Source organism: Schistocerca gregaria, chromosome 1 (genome assembly GCF_023897955.1).
Source record: "Schistocerca gregaria isolate iqSchGreg1 chromosome 1, iqSchGreg1.2, whole genome shotgun sequence".
In the NCBI taxonomy this organism is placed as follows: domain Eukaryota; kingdom Metazoa; phylum Arthropoda; class Insecta; order Orthoptera; family Acrididae; genus Schistocerca; species Schistocerca gregaria.
The window spans coordinates 1,186,341,899-1,186,360,819 of NC_064920.1; the positions used below are offsets into that span (position 1 = coordinate 1,186,341,899).

General features: G+C 41.6%; 1 protein-coding gene across 1 annotated transcript in view; it reads right to left on the reverse strand.

Moving 5' to 3' along the window:
* LOC126298023 (Down syndrome cell adhesion molecule-like protein Dscam2) overlaps positions 1-18,921 on the reverse strand; it is a 632,609-nt gene that overhangs the window by 13,123 nt on the left and 600,565 nt on the right. Inside the window, exons 33-35 of the mRNA XM_049989376.1 lie at positions 17,430-17,624; positions 10,749-10,916; positions 380-509 (exon numbers count right to left, since the gene is read on the reverse strand). Of these exons, the coding sequence (XP_049845333.1) occupies positions 385-509; positions 10,749-10,916; positions 17,430-17,624 (488 nt within the window). The 3' untranslated portion in view covers positions 380-384. The remainder of the gene's footprint in view (positions 1-379; positions 510-10,748; positions 10,917-17,429; positions 17,625-18,921) is intronic.

Sequence of the window (18,921 nt, forward strand, 5' to 3'; positions counted from 1 at the left end):
TATGAAATTTAAGCTTTCCAAGGCATATTTCACAACTGATGATGAAAATATGTACAGTATAGCGAAACATGAATATACAACTATTCCTCATGATGAATATCAATGTGTGCACATTATGGCACTAAGAAATGTTTTCATTCATATTACATCAAATGCTTATAACAAAATGTTGTGTTAGTTACATGCATACACTACCAGCCATAATTTATGTTTTGTAAAATTTAGAACCAAACAGGAAAGAACACTATAAAGCTGCAACAACTGATACTAACAAATGATTTAAATAATCAGAAAATGTAGCGTTTTCTGTAATGTGATGGATACCACTACAACTGTATTTAGATTAACTGAAAAGTATTATTGATATTTAGAAACAAACCTTGACTACCTGTTGTGTGATGCCAATCTTTTATCACCACTGCAGATGGGGTAGTGACGGGGTGTCCGTCTTCTCTGGGGAGCAGGAGACATCTCATTTGATTCAGTACTTGAATCAAGGCGATAAATTTCTGTAAACAGCATGAATTAAAAATTATTGAGTATTGCTCCTTCTTGGTTTGATTGTTGATATAGTTTTGACCACCTGATCACCAAAACTATGATTACTAATCACAAGATTTCAAACTGAATACCAAGTTCACACTAAACCAATGATGATAAGTGATGCTTTATCTTAAACAAAGAAACACTACTAGATACAAAGCAGACATTTTAGACAAATAGTTACAAATGAACTGAAATTTAGGATTGAATTAACCTTTTGTATATGGTAACTATACTTGTAGGTTTCATGAAGTGAACAACCTTAGACGTGGTGGGGCAACAAAGCTTACTGCTTTGGAGATCAAAAGATACATCACAAATTGTAATTCCATTTGTTGTGTTTCTACATAATTGGTAATTTAATAAATACAATGTGTGTTTAAAAATGATATCTAGTAAATGATTCCCAATTTTATCAATACATTGAGTTACTCAAACTTTGAAGGTCTGGTCAATTTTTTGAATGTAGAAATGAGTGTGAGGAGTTCTGCATGGTACATTTTCTCTTTCAAGTATGGAAGGATCCTTGAACAATTGGTGCATACAATCGATGTTAGATATTATAATAAAAAACAACACTGCAAGGAGCTAAATGGCATAAGTGTACCAGTCATGGAATATCGCCTCTAAAAGAAACTGAATTCCCTGAGAACTTCAAGCTGTGTGCACTATGGCCCCACCTCACTAAACCCATACAACCCCTAGCATCAGCTTGTTCACAATTTGGAAAAAATGAGTTCCCAGTTATGTTCATAAATTACTGCATGCTTGTTTTCTTTGTAAAAGTAAGGACCAATGATCTAACTCTGACATCTATGAATTATTTGTGCTGCATTGCCTATAGGTACACAAACAGAAGCTTTGTTAGCTTTTGGAATGCATTTCCCCTTGCGCCCACACACACACACACACACACACACACACACACACACACACACACAAAAATCACATTCACACGTCTGTCTCCCTACATTGTGCTCAGTTGTCTGCCAGCTTTCTCCTGGCCCATGGTGAGTGTGCTGTGGTACAGTGGGGGTGGGGGGGTGGGGTAGGGTGAGGGATGGAGAGAGGCGGAAGGCAGGGAGGGGATTGGGAGGAAGCATATAATGGCTCATGGGGGAGTGGGGAGCTGTCTGTGGGTTAGCTAGGAGAACAGGTAGAGGGGGCAGGTGGCAGATGGCCAGGCACCTGATTTCATACACTAGGGCATGAGATAACAGCACACAGCCAGACACACACTATTTTGTGTGGGGTGGGGGACAGTGAGTTACCTTAGGTTTAGGCCAGGAAGGTTTTGGAAGCAAATGATGTGCTGTAAGTATAGCTCCCATCTGCTCTGCTCAGAAAAGCTGATGGCGGTGGGGAGGATTCAGATGGCAAGGATTGAGAAGTAGCCATTGAAATCATGCATCTTGTGCTTCACTGCATGTTGTGCCACTGGGTGGTCTCCCTTGGTTTTGGCAATAGTTTGGTGGTGGCCATTCATACTAGTTGATGGTTGGTTGTCACACCAATGTAAGACACTGTTCAGTGGTTGCAGTAGAGGTGGTATACAGGGTGTTTCAGGAGGAACAGTAAATATTTTAGGAGGTGGTACTACAGACAAATTGCAATAAAAATGTCATATAACATGCTTCCATTTTTTTCTGTGTACAGTGATACCTGTTGGCTTCCTGACTGCCTAGCAGAAGACCATTAAGAGGAGCGAAGTACCATCTATGTGGAACTGCTTGCACATTATGAGGTGGATTGTGACAATTTTTTGTCTAATATCATCACAGGAGATAAAAATGGGTTCATCACTTCAAATCAGAAACAAAACAGCAATACATGGAGTGGCAACATATCACCTCTCCAGCAAAGTAAAAGTTCAAAGCCACATCCTCAACTGGTAAAGTCATGCCGACACTCTCCTGGGACTCTCAAGGGGTTATTCTATTTGATGTCCTCCATCATGGTGCAACGATCAACTATCAAGCGTATTGTGCTACCCTCAGGAAATTGCAGAAGCGACTTCAGCATGTCTGCCACCACAAAAATGCAAACAAACTTCTCCTTCTTCATGACAATGTAAGCCTCACACAAGTCTGCACATGCAGATGGAGCTCACTTTCATTGGACTGTTCTTCTTTATCCTTCCTACAACGCAGATGTCACACCTTCTAATTTCCATCTCTTGGCTCAATAAAGAATGCACTCCATGGGAAGCAGCACGTGGATGATGGGGAGGTTATTAATGTAGCAAGACTTTGGCTCCAATGTCAACCAGTAGAGAGGTACCGTGCAGCCATATATGCCCTCCCAGTAGGGTGGCGTAAGGCTGTCACACGGAACAGACATTATGTTGAAAAACAGGTTTTTGGAGCCAAAGAGAGGGGAATAATATAGTGTGTTGGAATCCTGAAGAAACCCACCCAGCTTTCAGAAAAAAGTGCTGCATTATTTATTAAACTCCCCTCATACACTCTTATATTTCAGTGAATGTTTGACAGTCTGACTGAAACCTGCATTTCTCAGCTTTTCATTTGGCATAGGACAGATTTTTTTATGGGTATTGGTTTCCTATGTGGTTTTCACTGCCACATAATCTTTGAATACTGTATGGTGGAAATGCATTCTCTATACATGTTTAATTCTATTCCATACAATTTCTGCAGGGAGAGACCTGGTATTTTGGTTGGTTATGGAACAGAATTAGTCTTTTTTTTGCCAATTTCTAGATATTCAGCTCTGTCACATCAAGTGTTCTCTTGTTGGAGCATTTCCCTTGCAATAAGTGCAGAAATGTCAGAGAAAACTGTTTAGAGAATGAAATCAACATCATTGTCTTTCTTATGTGCCTGGAATAATTACCAGGAGTGACCAATAGTCCATATTAAAAAAGATCATCACAAAATGTGGCCTTCAAGTAGGACAGCATTCAACAATATGCCTTGTGTTGGTAAATTACTACCACACACTAGTCTCTAGTCATCTTCAACAAGACAGAAGCATAATTCACTGCTGAATACTATAAACTAATTCACTTCTGAATACTATAAACTGGCAGTCTCTTTTTGTTCATGGCTCTTTGACATGAAACATTCCAACTGCTGCTGATAGTGGGTGATAAAGTAGAGTTGTTGCAAAGAATATAATTTTCTAACCCTATAGTATGTGTGCACATAATCAAACAGCATGTGATACAAGTGCCTCCACAGTTGGCCTAGAGTTGTTGCTTTGCAACCAGGACAGACAGCTGAGCAAGTGTTGTGCCATGTGCCCAACAGCCCAACATAAGCACAGTGCAGTGGACCCTTGGCCACACTTATTTTGGCTTGCTTTTGCATGCTCCCCCCATGAACCATGGACCTTGCCACTGGTGGGGAGGCTTGTGTGCCTCAGCAATACAGATAGTCATACCGTAGGTGCAACCATAATGTAGGGATGTTTGTTGAGAGGCCAGACAAACGTGTGGCTCCTGAATAGGGGCAAAAGCCTTTTCAGTAGTTGCAGGGGCAACAGTCTGGATGATTGACTGACCTGGCCTTTTAGCACTAGCCACAACGGCCTTACTCTGCTGGTACTGTGAACAGCATGCAGCTTTACTGTATGGTTAAATGATGATGGCGTCCTGTTGGGTAAAATATTCCAGAGGTAAAGTAGTCCCCCATTTAGATCTTCGGGTGGGGACTACCCAGGAGGATGTTGTTATCAGGAGAAAGAAAACTGGCGTTCTATGGGTTGAAATGTTAGACCCCTTAATTGGGTAGGTAGTTTAGAAAATTTAAAAAGGGATATGCGTAGGTTAAAGCTAGTGGGAATTAGTGAAGTTTGATGGCAGGAGGAACAAGACTTCTGGCCAGGTGACTACAGGGTTATAAATACAAAATCAAATAAGGGTAATGCACGAGTAGGTTTAATAATGAATAAAAAAACAGGAGTGCAGGTAAGCTACTACAAACAGCATAGTGAACGCGTTATTGAAGCCCACGCATACTACTGTAGTACAAGTTTATATGCCAACTAGCTCTGAAGATGACGAAATGATTGATGAAATGTATGATGAGATAAAAGAAATTATTCAGATAGTGAAGGAAGACGAAAATTTAATAGTCATGGGTGACTGGATTTCAATGGTAGGAAAAGGAAGAGAAGGAAACGTAGTAGGTGAATATGGACTGGGGGGAAGAAATGAAAGAGGCAGCCGCCTGGTAGAATTTTGAACAGAGAATAACTTATTCATAGCTAACACTTGGTTCCAGAATCATGAAAGAAGACTGTATACATGGAAGAAGCCTGGAGATACTAGAAGGTATCAGATAGATTATATAATGGTAAGACAGAGATTTAGGAACCAGGTTTTAAACTGTAAGACATTTCCAGGGCAGATGTGGACTCTGACCACAATCTATTGGTTATGACCTATAGATTAAAACTGAAGAAACTACAAAAAGGTGTAAATTTGAGGAATGGGACCTGGATAAACTGACTAAACCATAGGTTGTACAGAGTCTCAGGGAGAGCATAAGCTAACAAATTGCAGAATTGGTGGAAAGAAATACAGTAAAAGAAGAATGGGTAACTTTGAGGGATGAAGTAGTGAAGACAGCAGAGGACAAGTAGGTAAAAAGACGAGGGCTAGTAGAAATCCTTGGGTAACAGAAGAAATATTAAATTTAATTGATAAAAGGAAAAAATATAAAAATGCAGTAAATGAAGCAGGCAAAAAGGAATACAAACTTCTCAAAAATGAGATCAATTGGAAGTGCAAAACGGTTAAGCAGGGATGGCTAGAGGATAAATGTAAGGATGCAGAGGCTTATCTCACTAGGGGTAAGATGGATATTGCCTACAGGAAAATTAAAGAGACCTTTGGAGAGAAGAGAACCACGTGTATGAATATCAAGAGCTCAGATGGCAATCCAGTTCTAAGCAAAGAAGGGAAGGCAGAAAGGTGGAAGGAGTATATAGAGGGTCTACACAAGAGCGATGGAAATGGAAGAGGATGTAGAAGAAGATGAAATGGGAGATGTGATACTGTGTGAAGAGTTTCAGTGCTCTTTTCAAAGACCTGAGTCAAAACAAGGCCCCGGGAGTAGACAACATTCCATTAGAACTACTGACGGCCTTGGGAGAGCCAGTCCTGACAAAACTCTACCATCTGGTGAGCAAGATGTATGAGACAGGCGAAATACCCTCAGACTTCAAGAAGAATATAATAATTCCAATCCCAAAGAAAGAAGGTGTTGACAGATGTGAAAATTACCGAACTATCAGTTTAATAAGTCACGGCTGCAAAATACTAACATGAATTCTTTACAGACGAATGGAAAAACTAGTAGAAGCCAACCTTGGGGAAGATCAGTTTGGATTCCGTAGAAATATTGGAACACGTGAGGCAATACTGACCTTACGGCTTACCTTAGAAGCTAGATTAAGGAAAGGCAAACCTACGTTTCTAGCATTTGTAGACTTAGAGAAAGCTTTTGCAATGTTGACTGGAATACTCTCTTTCAAATTCTGAAGGTGGCATGGGTAAAATATAGGGAGCGAAAGGCTATTTACAATTTGTACCGATTGGCAGTTATAAGAGTTGAGGGGCATGAAAGGGATGCAGTGGTTGGGAAGGGAGTGAGACAGGGTTGTAGCCTCTCCTCAATGTTATTCAATCTGTGTATTGAGCAAGCAGTAAAGGAAACAAAAGAAAAATTTGGAGTAGGTATTAAAATCTTTCGAAATGTGGTGCTACAGAAGAATACTGAAGATAAGGTGGATAGATCACGTAACTAATGAGGAGGTATTGAATAGGATTGGGGAGAAGAGAAGTTTGTGGCACAACTTGACTAGAAGAAGGGATCGGTTGGTAGGACATGTTTTGAGGCATCAAGGGATCACAAATTTAGCATTGGAGGGCAGCGTGGAGGGTAAAAATCGTAGAGGGAGACCGAGAGATGAGTACACTAAACAGATTCAGAAGGATGTAGGTTGCAGTAGGTACTGGGAGATGAAGCAGCTTGCACAGGATAGAGTAGCATGGAGAGCTGCATCAAACCAGTCTCAGGACTGAAGACAACAACAACAACAATTAAAATCCAGGGAGAAGAGGTTCGCTGATGACATTGTAATTCTGTCAGAGACAGCAAAGGACTTGGAAGAGCAGTTGAACAGAATGGATAGTGGCTTGAAGGGAGGATATAAGATGAACATCAACAAAAGCAAAATAAGGATAATGGAATGTAGTCAAATTAAGTCGGGTAATGTTGAGGGTATTAGATTAGGAAATGAGACACTTAAAGTAGTAAAGGAGTTTTGCTATTTGGGGAGAAAAATAACTTTTGATGGTCGAAGTAGAGAGGATATAAAATGTAGACTGGCAATGTGAAGGAAAGTGTTGAAAAGAAATTTGTTAACATCGTGTATTGATTTAAGTGTTAGGAATGCATTTCTGAAAGTTTTAGTATGGAGTGTAACCATGTATGGAAGTGAAACATGGACAATAAATAGTTTAGACCAGAAAAGAATAGAAGCTTTCGAAATGTGGTGCCACAGAAGAATGCTGAAGATTTTATGGGTAGATCACATAACTAATGAGGAGGTGTTGAATAGAATTGGGGAGAAGAGAAATTTGTGGCACAATTTGACTAGAAGAAAGGATTGGTTGGTAGGACATGTTCTGACGCATCAAGGGAGCACCAATTTAGTATTGGAGAGCAGCGTGGAGGTTAAAATCGTAGAGGGAGACCAAGAGATGAATACAGTAAGCTGATTCAAAGGATGTAGGTTGCAGTAGGTACTGGGAGATGAAGAAGCTTGCACAGGATAGAGTAGCAAGGAGAGCTGCATCAAACCAGTCTCAGGACTGATACCACAACAACAACAACAACAACAACAACAATGAATTTTGGTGGCTGTTGAGGCCAGTCATATCTTATGTCAGATTGTTCAGTTCATCCACCATGGCTGGCTCCATAAACTAACAGGCTAGTATCAGATCCTTAGTGTGATTGTTATGCACCACAGCTGCCTTCCATTCTTGATGGTGTGTTACTGATGGCTAATGAAGAGTCGGTTCCTAGTTGTGAACTTGTCCGCATGTCCCTCTCCTTCCTGTACAAAACTGACGGCCAGCAGCCATGTGGTTTGGCTGGGTATTGATAATGAGATCATGCACACTGTGACAGCCAGCCCGCAGTGTGCCACCTATCATGTGGCACTCATTCTCCAAGGTCTTAACTCCTTTAGCTTGTAGTAATTAATGCTTTCTCAAAATTTCCTTATGTGGTTTGTTGTCCATACATGTCCACTGCAGTTATGGTCATGGCCATCTCAAAGATTTCCATAATGCTTGTGATGAACAATGGCCCACAGTTTGTGTCTCAAGATTTTGAAGATTTTTGCACAAAGAGTGGCATCCAGCATGTAACTACTCCTCCATTTCATATAAAGTCCAATGGAGAAGTGGAGCAGCTGGTCCATACATACATAACCCAGATGAAAAAATACATCACCTAATCATCTCCCAAGGAAGCCTTCAGTAGGTTCTAGGGGTCCACACAGGTTCACTGTAGTTGACAACCATAGTCCAGTGGAGCTGCTTCATGGCTGCTAGTACTGGACACTGCTTCATCTGCTCCAACTGATGCCTATCTACCCACCAGTGCCCACATTGCAGGCTCCACCTTTAGGCCCACTGGTTTGGGTGGCCCAAAGTGGATACTAGCGGTCATCCATAGCTACCAAGGCCACCGCCTGTGCATTGTGGTGCACCTTTGATGGCTTAGTGTCATGGTACTATGAATGGTTCCATCCACACACAATCAACTGAGCACCGGAGAGCCTTTCACCCCTGCAGCCACCTCCAGCATCTGCCTAGCTCCCACGGCGTAGTCCGTGCCTTCTAGGCTCAGGTGCCATCCTCGCTCTTTGTGTCACCGCTGAACAGAGTAGTCAGCAACAGGTCACCTCCATCTCTGCAGCCTCTGTCGCTGCTGCCGCAGTCTTCTCTGCTGCCTCCATTGCCGGTGCTCCCTTATGGCTTCTCACAGGGGAGTGGGCACTGTACCTGTCCACATCTGCACCATTTGATACCATTTTCTCCTGTGACAGCACAAAAAAACCTGCTTACGCAGTCATCACCTATGCTGAAGACATGGACATCTCCATAGTATTGTAACCCTACAGTGTGAGTGCACATAATGAAACAGCACATGATATAAGTGCCTCCACAGTGTCCTAGAGAAGTCACTTCGCAACCTGGACTGATGGGGCAGTAAGCACTGTGCCATGTGCACAACAGGCTAATACAAGCCCAGAGTGCTGGGCTATTAGCCTCACTTATGTTTACTTGCTTATTGTATGCTCAGCTACAATACTTTATACTGATGTGTTCTATAGTTATGAGACTTTGTACTATTCTATATCTCATTCTGTGTTATTGGTGATCACTTCATGTGGAAGCAGAATAAAACTTATTTGGCATTACTTCTGATATAGCATCTGTACAATGTTACTACAAGAGTGAATTAGCATTTTATTATAAGACTTCTGCTATTAGTGCATCTGGACACATGAAGATTCATTGTGGATTCCACTTTCCTTTGAGTGTCTGAAAACAACAATGACAACTCAGTTCATTAGAAGTGTTGGAAAGCAATTGCGTATGCAAGCAATAGACTGATAGACTGACTTTATTTGACCACACCATGGGTGAGACGATATGCATCCAAAGTGATTTAATGTGGAAGGATCACATAAGCCCAGTCAAGAGAAGGCATGTGTTAGACTGAGATTATAAGAACAATAAGTGTAATGTATCAACAAAGTAGGTTATTACAAAACTAAACAGTTCTTGAATAGAGTCTGGTTCTTGAATTTGCTCATCATTCTGGAACATTAAGAAAGTTGATTACTGACAGATATACAGAAAATTCAAAGAAGAAATGAGCGATTTTTGACTAAACTGTCTGGTCATCGCACCTGTGGCAGAAAGAAGCTGAAAAATCTGCAAATGTTGAGTTGCAGACAGGCACAGCAAAATGACTCCAAACAAGTAAACTTTTTGCCAAAATGTCTTCTTCTGGTTTAGACAAAACACACACACACACACACACACACACACACAAATAGTGTGTGTGTGTGTGTGTGTGTTTTGTCTAATTCAGATGAAGGCTTTTTGGCTGAAAGCTTATTTGTTTAGCAGTCTTTTTGCTGTGTGTGTCTGTGAGTCAACATTTCCATGAAAGTCAACATTTCCACTATATGGTGAGTAGAAATCTATCCTTTTCATAATATTGTCATTATTCCTTCCTGGATTTTCCATTGTTTGAACAGTCTGCAGAGGTAGACGTGAAAGGAAAAACGCTGTGCATTACATAATGGATTACTCCAAAATTTCAAACATACCTCAAATGACATGTTACTGTGTCACATGTCCAGTCAGATGTTGGTCATGTCATTAGAACAGGATGGTCATGTCATTAGAAGTCAAGAAGTTTTGGACCGATAAGGAGGTGTAATGTGCATGGGTTCTCGCTGCATGTGATCCATATATATCTACAAAACTTTTTTATCTGAATATAATAGAGGGAAAACATTCCACGTGGGAAAAATATATCTAAAAAATAAGATTATGTGACTGTGTATGTGCGGATGGATATGTGTGCGTGTGTGTGTGTGCGAGTGTATACCTATCCTTTTTTCCCCCTAAGATAAGTCTTTCCGCTCCCGGGTTTGGAATGACTCCTTACCCTCTCCCTTAAAACCCACATCCTTTCATCTTTCCCTCTCCTTCCCTCTTTCCTGATGAAGCAACCGCCGGTTGCGAAAGCTCGAATTTTGTGTGTGTGTGTGTGTGTGTGTGTGTGTGTGTGTGTTTGTTTGTGTGTCTATCGACCTGCCAGCGCTTTTGTTTGGTAAGTCACATAATCTTATTTTTTAGATATAGCTTTTTAATCTGATTTACATGCTTTCTCTTTCTATTGCTTCTAAGCCCATGCAATAAGTTTGTGATTTTAAATGGAGTTCTCACTGATTCTAGTAAAAATCACTGAGTCAAGATGTGTGGTTCAAAAATCTGCTGATTTTTGGGGAGATGGAGGTAAAAAGGTATTACACTCTGCCCAAGATTGGTGGATGTGATTTCCCTTCCTCACTGCTAGCACTGTTTTACACTGAAGACGCTACAGAGGTATTAATTAAGTTTACAATCTTTGGGAGTAACATACCCAGACTTCTAGCGGTGGCTTGCTTTATAGGAAGCCTGTAAGTGCTCACTGCAGATGGGCTACCACTAGTATCTGATTCTGAGTTGTCTCCAGTAGCCTTCTTGTGGTGTTTCCCAGTGCCATGCCTGTGAAGACTGGACGATAACATTGGTCGCTGGCCATTGTTTCCTGTGAGGAAAAAAAGAGAGTAGATCCTTTCATTACTGCAATTGGTACTTCTATATTTATATATGATAACAATGATTCACTGTTAGAAAACTTGATGGAAACGTATGACATCTTTATTTACTTTAACTATATGTTGCTGCAGTTATTGGGTCATATAGAAAATAAGTTTTCTAAGGACATAAATGGAGAGAAAAGTCAGTTTCATGTGAAAAAATTACAGTCTGTTTTGAGCTGTGGCAGCTCTAATATTGGCGGTATGGCTTTCCTCTGGCACCACTAACTATTTAGTTGCCGATATTGAGTTGATTGTGTGTTGTGAGCTAAGGTCTTTGGTTGAAGTGTGTGTATTGTGGGTTTGGTGGGGCCTGGAGAGGTCAGTTGGCTGGGGGGAAAGTGGCTGGCAATTTGTGGCTTTTTGGGGACTTCAACTGTCCAGCAAGGGTCTTGACGAATGGCATATGGTTAAATCAGTCAGCAGCAAGCCTGGGCGGCCCACTTAAGAATTGGTAGTGGTAGGTGGTGCAAAGAGACACGGATGTTCTGTGCAACCTGGTTGACAAGTTCCTGGCCTAACGTAAGGTTTACGCCATCTCGAATATCGCCTGTGTAGGTTGGAGGCAATAATGCCCTGGCTGGAATCCTGCAAGTCTCACCTAAGTGAAGTTAAATGTTGTTTTCTTTTTTTGAGTACTTGATATTGTAAGGCTATGTCTGTGTTATATGGAATGCGACCTGTTATGTTAACGTGCCTATCAATGTTTGAGCGCATGGACATCGGTCAGTGTAAATAATTCCAATTTGTGTTCTTGGCCATATCTAAATCAGCAGCCCTTACCAGCCACATCAGCGTGCCTCAAGGTAAGTAAATTTGATTGTTTCATGTGTGCCCCAGAGAAGTGTTGCCATTCAGGCGGGAACCAGTAGTTGGATCTGTTTGGCACATTCAAAGATCTCAGGAGCTTAAGGCATATTTGCCATACTTGAGGTTTTTCTCATTATATCTCTGTAACTGTTCTTTTAAAGCTGGCACTCTTTTTACTACTTCTGAGTGTGTAAAGCTTAAGGTCTGTCTCTTATCAAGATAAACTGCCAAACTTTACCTTGATCCTTGCTGTGAAATTTGGGGATGCTCATTCTTTGTTAGCTCTGATAGCTGTCTGCTATAGCTCTCAGCTTACTTTGAATTTTGAGGAATTGTATGGTTGTTAAGGATTGTGTCAAAATTTCTGTTAGTCTGTACCAGTTGAAGTGCATTTCAATTGCATGTACTTCAACTTATCTTCAAATTTGGGCAATTCTGTATTTATTAAGAGCTGTTGTTAATGTTTGGTTGCAATATATGGGTGGCCGTTTATGTTTGAGTGAGCATTTATTTTATTGTTTATGGGATTTTTTATTAACAGTTATGGAGTGCTAAGCAGCCTTCCAGTAGCTACAATCAGTGGTGCATCTAGTGAGAAACTCAGTATTTGGGTGAATTTTGTACAACTGTGTAACGGTCAGCTAGTCTTGGAATTTGTTAGTACATTTAACAGGTTATTTTAATTATTTTAGTTGATAAAATTGTTTGTTGAACCTGCTTGCTGCCACACTCAGTTGATGTAACTCTTCTTGCTTTGGGGAACGCTGTGCTTCCTATTTTAATCTCCTGCACAATTGTGAAGTTTTATACACACTCCTGGAAATGGAAAAAAGAACACATTGACACCGGTGTGTCAGACCCACCATACTTGCTCCAGACACTGCAAGAGGGCTGTACAAGCAATGATCACACGCACGGCACAGCGGACACACCAGGAACCGCGGTGTTGGCCGTCGAATGGCGCTAGCTGCGGTGCATTTGTGCACCACCGCCGTCAGTGTCAGCCAGTTTGCCGTGGCATACGGAGCTCCATCGCAATCTTTAACACTGGTAGCATGCTGCGACAGTGTGGACGTGAACCGTATGTGCAGTTGATGGACTTTGAGCGAGGGCGTATAGTGGGCATGCGGGAGGCCGGATGGACGTACCGCCGAATTGCTCAACACGTGGGGCGTGAGGTCTCCACAGTACATCGATGTTGTCGCCAGTGGTCGGCGGAAGGTGCACGTGCCCGTCGACCTGGGACCGGACCGCAGCGACGCACGGATGCATGCCAAGACCGTAGGATCCTACGCAGTGCTGTAGGGGACCGCACCGCCACTTCCCAGCAAATTAGGGACACTGTTGCTCCTGGGGTATCGGCGGGGACCATTCGCAACCGTCTCCATGAAGCTGGGCTACGGTCCCGCACACCGTTAGGCCGTCTTCTGCTCACGCCCCAACATCGTGCAGCCGGCCTCCAGTGGTGTCGCGACAGGCGTGAATGGAGGGACGAATGGAGACGTGTCGTCTTCAGCGATGAGAGTCGCTTCTGCCTTGGTGCCAATGATGGTCGTATGCGTGTTTGGTGCCGTGCAGGTGAGCGCCACAATCAGGACTGCATACGACTGAGGCACACAGGGCCAACACCCGGCATCATGGTGTGGGGAGCGATCTCCTACACTGGCCGTACACCTCTGGTGATCATCGAGGGGACACTGAATAGTGCACGGCACATCCAAACCGTCATCGAACCCATCATTCTACCATTCCTAGACCGGCAAGGGAACTTGCTGTTCCAACAGGACAATGCACGTCCGCATGTATCCTGTGCCACCCAACGTGCTCTAGAAGGTGTAAGTCGACTACCCTAGCCAGTAAGATCTCCGGATCTGTCCCCCATTGAGCATGTTTGGGACTGGATGAAGCGTCGTCTCACACGGTCTGCATGTCCAGGACAAACGCTGGTCCAACTGAGGCGCCAGGTGGAAATGGCATGGCAAGCCATTCCACAGGACTACATCCAAGCATCTCTACGATCGTCTCCATGGGAGAATAGCAGCCTGCATTGCTGCGAAAGGTGGATATACACTGTACTAGTGCCGACATTGTGCATGCTATGTTGCCTGTCTCTATGTGCCTGTGGTTCTGTCAGTGTGATCATGTGATGTATCTGACCCCAGGAATGTGTCAATAAAGTTTCCCCTTCATGGGACAATGAATTCACGGTGTTCTTATTTCAATTTCCAGGAGTATATATAAAATAGAAAGAAACTTCCACATGGGAAAAATATATTAAAAACAAAGATTCCAAGACTTACCAAGCGGGAAAGCGCCGGCAGACAGGCACATGAACAAAACACACAAACACACACACAGAATTACTGACTCTTTGCCTTTAAATATGTCTGCTTGTGTCTGTGTATGTGCGGATAGATATGTGTGTGTGTGTGTGTGTGTGTGTGTGTGTGTGTGTGTGTGTGTGTGTGTGTGTGCGAGTGTACACCTGTCCTTTTTTTCCCCTAAGGGAAGTCTTTCCGCTCCCGGGATTGGAATGACTCCTTACCTTCTCCCTTAAAACCCACATCCTTTCGTCTTTCCCTCTCCTTCCTGAAGAAGCAACCATCGGTTGCGAAAGCTAGTAATTCTGTGTGTGTGTTTGTGTGTTTTGTTCATGTGCCTGTCTGCCGGCGCTTTCCCGCTTGGTAAGTCTTGGAATCTATGTTTTTAATTTTTCCCATGTGGAAGTTTCTTATATAACTGAGAAAGTGTTAGTACATTTAATGGCTGTTATTGTAATTCATTTGGTGTATTGAATCTACTTGCCGTTGATGCGACTTTTCTCGTTTTTGGAAACTATGTGCTTCTGATTTTCATGTCCTGCCTTTCATGGTATAACTGTTAATTTTTAAATGATTTGAGCCTCTTCAACTTTTCCTCAGATTTCTGATTCCTTTAATTCATTTGTAAATTGCAGTATTAATATTGGCATTAAGTAATAAAATGTATTACATGGAATAACAAATGACAAATGTGTGGATCCACATTCCCTTAAGCTGTCCCAAGCATAGTTGTGAGGTGTCAAATTGTAACTACACTCAATTCTATATCGGAAAGTAGTGTTGTTAATGAAGTATAACACTTGGCACTGACAGCATATTTATTATGAACGCCGTCATGCAGTCAGAATAGAAATGAACTCCTGCACAGAGTGCCAGCATTTACACACATATATCATGCAAACATAATAAATTTAGAGAACCTTTCAGAAATGATAAATACTAGAAGACATATAATTGGTGGTGGTGGAGTTTGAACTGGTTACCCACAGCATGTCAGAGAGTGGCACTAACTGCTACGATAAACTGCATGCACCACAGCTCATAGCATTTTTCTCTCTCCAGGAGAAACAGTGACCTGCTGTTCAGGAGTTCTCAATGAAGCCATCTACAGCTCCCTGGATATAGATCTCATCAATGATTCTCTATACCACAGAGCTTATGTTGTCACAGCCTCTTTGCTACGATGAGCACCAGAGGTAGTCCCTTACTTTGAAGCTTCATGGTTATCAAGCAGATTTTCAGTCTCAGTATTATGAAAACAATAGCTGCTACTCACCATATAGTGAAAATGCTGAGTCACCAATAGACACAACAAAAAGGCTGTCAGTAAGTTAGCTTTGAGCCAGCAGGGCCTTCACTGGGAATAGACAACATACACACACACACACACACACACACACACACACACACACACACACACACACACACATGCAAACGCAACTCTCACGTACATGAGAACAGTCTCTGGCTGCTGAGAAGTCTGGGCTGGTGCGTGAGTGAGTTGCATTTGCATGTGTGTGTGTGTGTGTGTGTGTGTGTGTGTGTGTGTGTGTGTGTGTGTTGTCCATTTCTGTTGAAGGCCTTTATAGCCAAAAGCTACCTTCCTGACAGTCTTTTTGTTGTGCCTATCTGCAAATCAGCATCTCTGTTATCTGGTGAGAATTTCAATTTCTGCCTCAGAACTGTAGTAGGGCTTCATATGGAGCAAATAGACGATATCTCCGTGCTTGCACAGCCCGTATTTTGCTACCTGGCTCACCGGGCTGCCAAACTGAGCGCAGACACTGGCCAGAGCCAATGAGCTGATTCCACCCAGTAGTCCGCAGGTTCCCCAGCCTGCAGGGCTGTGCATTGTGGTTACTTGCAGCCTGTTCATTAACAGCTCTGCTGTGTTACACTCTTAGACAGCACACCCACCAACATGGAGTGACCTACCTATGGAGGTAGATGCTGGCTATGTCTTTTTCAAAGGAACCACCACAGTATTTGCATTAAACAATCTAAGGAAGCCACATAAAACAGAATTCAGCACAGTTGAGTGAGAAACTGAACCTTGCTCCTCCTGAAAGTGTGTACAGTGGTGTACAATAGCCACCTCCTGCTTTTCTCAAACATGGATACTCGTCTTTCACAAAGCACAACATTCCACCTTTTACTGGCTAGGGAAACTTACATTCAGGGTGACTTTCATCTATCATTTTCACTGCAACAATAATTTCCAGGCTGTATGTAATTTACTTGATTTAATCGTCAGAAAATTAAAAATGAAGCTCCTATTGCAGAGCCTGTGTTGTTAAGAAGAAGGATGCAATGTTCTTTCAGACAAGCATGCTTGTCTAAAGGAAAATTTCATCGCTCCTCTTAACAACACAGGCAATGCAATATTTTATTTATCTGCCAATACTGACCAATGACTTTCAATTAAAATATCCTCCCCTGTTCACAATGTGTGTACAGGTTATGATGTGGGAACAATGACATATGGAAGTTTGAGTCTGGTCATGAGTCATACACAGACGGCCAAAGCAGTTAAGTCAACTGCTCACATTTACTGAGCAAGGTGGTGCAGTGGTTAGCACACTAGACTCGCATTTGGCAGGGCAATGGTTCAAACCCATCTCCAGCCATCCTGATTAAGGTTTTCCGTGATTTCCCTACATCATTTCAGGTAAATGCCGGGATGGTTCCTTTGAAAAGGCACAGCCAATTTCCTTCACAGTACTTCCCTAATTCGAGCTTGTGCTCCATCTCTAATGACTTAGTAGTCGACAGGACACTGAACACTAATCTCCTCCAACTGCTCAAGTAAAGTAGGATATCCAGGTTTGAATCCCAGTCCAGCACATATTTTCATTGCTGTCATTCCATTATACAGCTGATGATTGTTCATATTTGCAACTGTGAATAAGTTTCATACAAAAGTAAAGTACTTAAAGAAGGCCACAACACAATGAAGTAATACACACGGCAATGGATCTTTGCAACAAAACTGATATTACTGTACAATATATTAAAAGTTAGATTTTAAAGGCACTGAAATTAAAATCTATGAGTTCTGTTTTCCACAGCTGGGAACAAAGACAGGGTTTATGCAGATCTCATAAGTTGGCTGCAAAGACATGGTATATGCATATCTCATAAGCTGGTCATGTCTGGAGCACAAAGTTCAATAAAACAAAAACAAAAAGGCAGAGATGATTATAAATTATTTTTTGTATCTAAGCACCTTTTTAGTTTATAATTTAATTTGATACAAACAATGGTTGGTTGGTTGGTTTGTAGATTAAAGGGACTAAACTGCACGGTTATCAGTCTACAAACAATGGATACCTGCACTGTCATCAGACATCATGTGCTGACGCTTTCTGTTGACTTGAAGAGTGCATCCCTGTTGTACACCACTATCATTTTCCAGGTGTCCAAAGCTTTTAAACTGCATTGTATAGTCAAGTGTTGGTGTGTTAGTTGTCCTTGCAAGATCACATGACACAGGAAATGTGGCGTACGGGCTCATCTCATAGAGCTCTGAAATGATAAAACAAAATGAAATTGTTATTCATACAGAGCTCCTGGTAGAAATTTGTGAACAATGTTATTGCTGACAAAAGTTATTTCAATTGCAGTAGTAAATCAGGAAGGATATATACTGTAGAACTCATCTTAAGACAATGGTAAAAATAATGAATTAGCTATGAGGATAAAATATCTACTCTGTAGCAGAGTGTGCACAGAAACTGCCCTTCTCAGCAAAATAAAATTGTGTTCTGGCCTGGACTTAGAACATGGATCTTTGTCTTTTCCTGAAAAAGTGTATCTTATGAACCACTGAGGCACTCCAGTCCATTGAATCACGAGGACTAGCTGCATAAATGACTGGAAATAATTGTGTTGAAATCCTCAATTTGATTCAATGAAAATTGAGGTTAATGCATGATAGTTCCCTGAAAAGTTTGCAACCCAAGTTCTTCCTGAGCTAGTGCTCTTTGTCTAATGTTCCTGAAGTTGACAGGCCATTACACTCTAACCAAGCTTCTTTTACATTCCAATCCTTTTACAGTGTTCACAAACTCATTCACTTACAGCAGAGTAAAAGTTATTCCCACAAACTGACTTATGATATGTATCTTGCAAAGATTCTTCAGGCAACATAATAGATGTAAGTGAATCTACAGAAGCATAAGGATAAGTAAAGGAAAAGGGAAGTTACATTGAATGTCCTATTGATAACAAAATTATTACACTTTCAGAGATGGAGCATCTTTGATCAGACAACGATGAAGAAGTGAATCGGAGAGAATCAGATATGATGTTCTGAGAAATAGTTTATTTCAAAAATATTCAAAATTTAATAGTCATAAAAACCCTGAACACTGTACTTTCGTGTTTCCTACAATTATTGTAACCCTCACTGTGAGGTATGAAAGATACAACTGGGTATAGGTCAGCTGCTGGTTCTGTGCAGCCAATGAAAGAGCGATGGGTAGACAATATGTTTGGAACACAGGCACCCATATAATGGTTTGCAGGAGGGGTGGCCAAGGCCTGAGGTATGGGAGTATTTTTAGTATTTTGAAAGACAAAAGGAGACTTGTAAGCAGCCACAAAGAAGATCCAGTTCTGCTCCTGTTGAAAACTTGCATAATACGAGGACTATCCACAAAGTACATTACGTTTTGGAATTAAAAATAAATAAAGTATTGGAATTTTTTTTATTATACAAAGATGAAAGACACACTTAAATACTACTTTTCTACACAGTTGCCATTTAAATTAAGGCACTTATCATAGCGATGGATGAGCTTGGAAATTCCTTCGTCGTAAA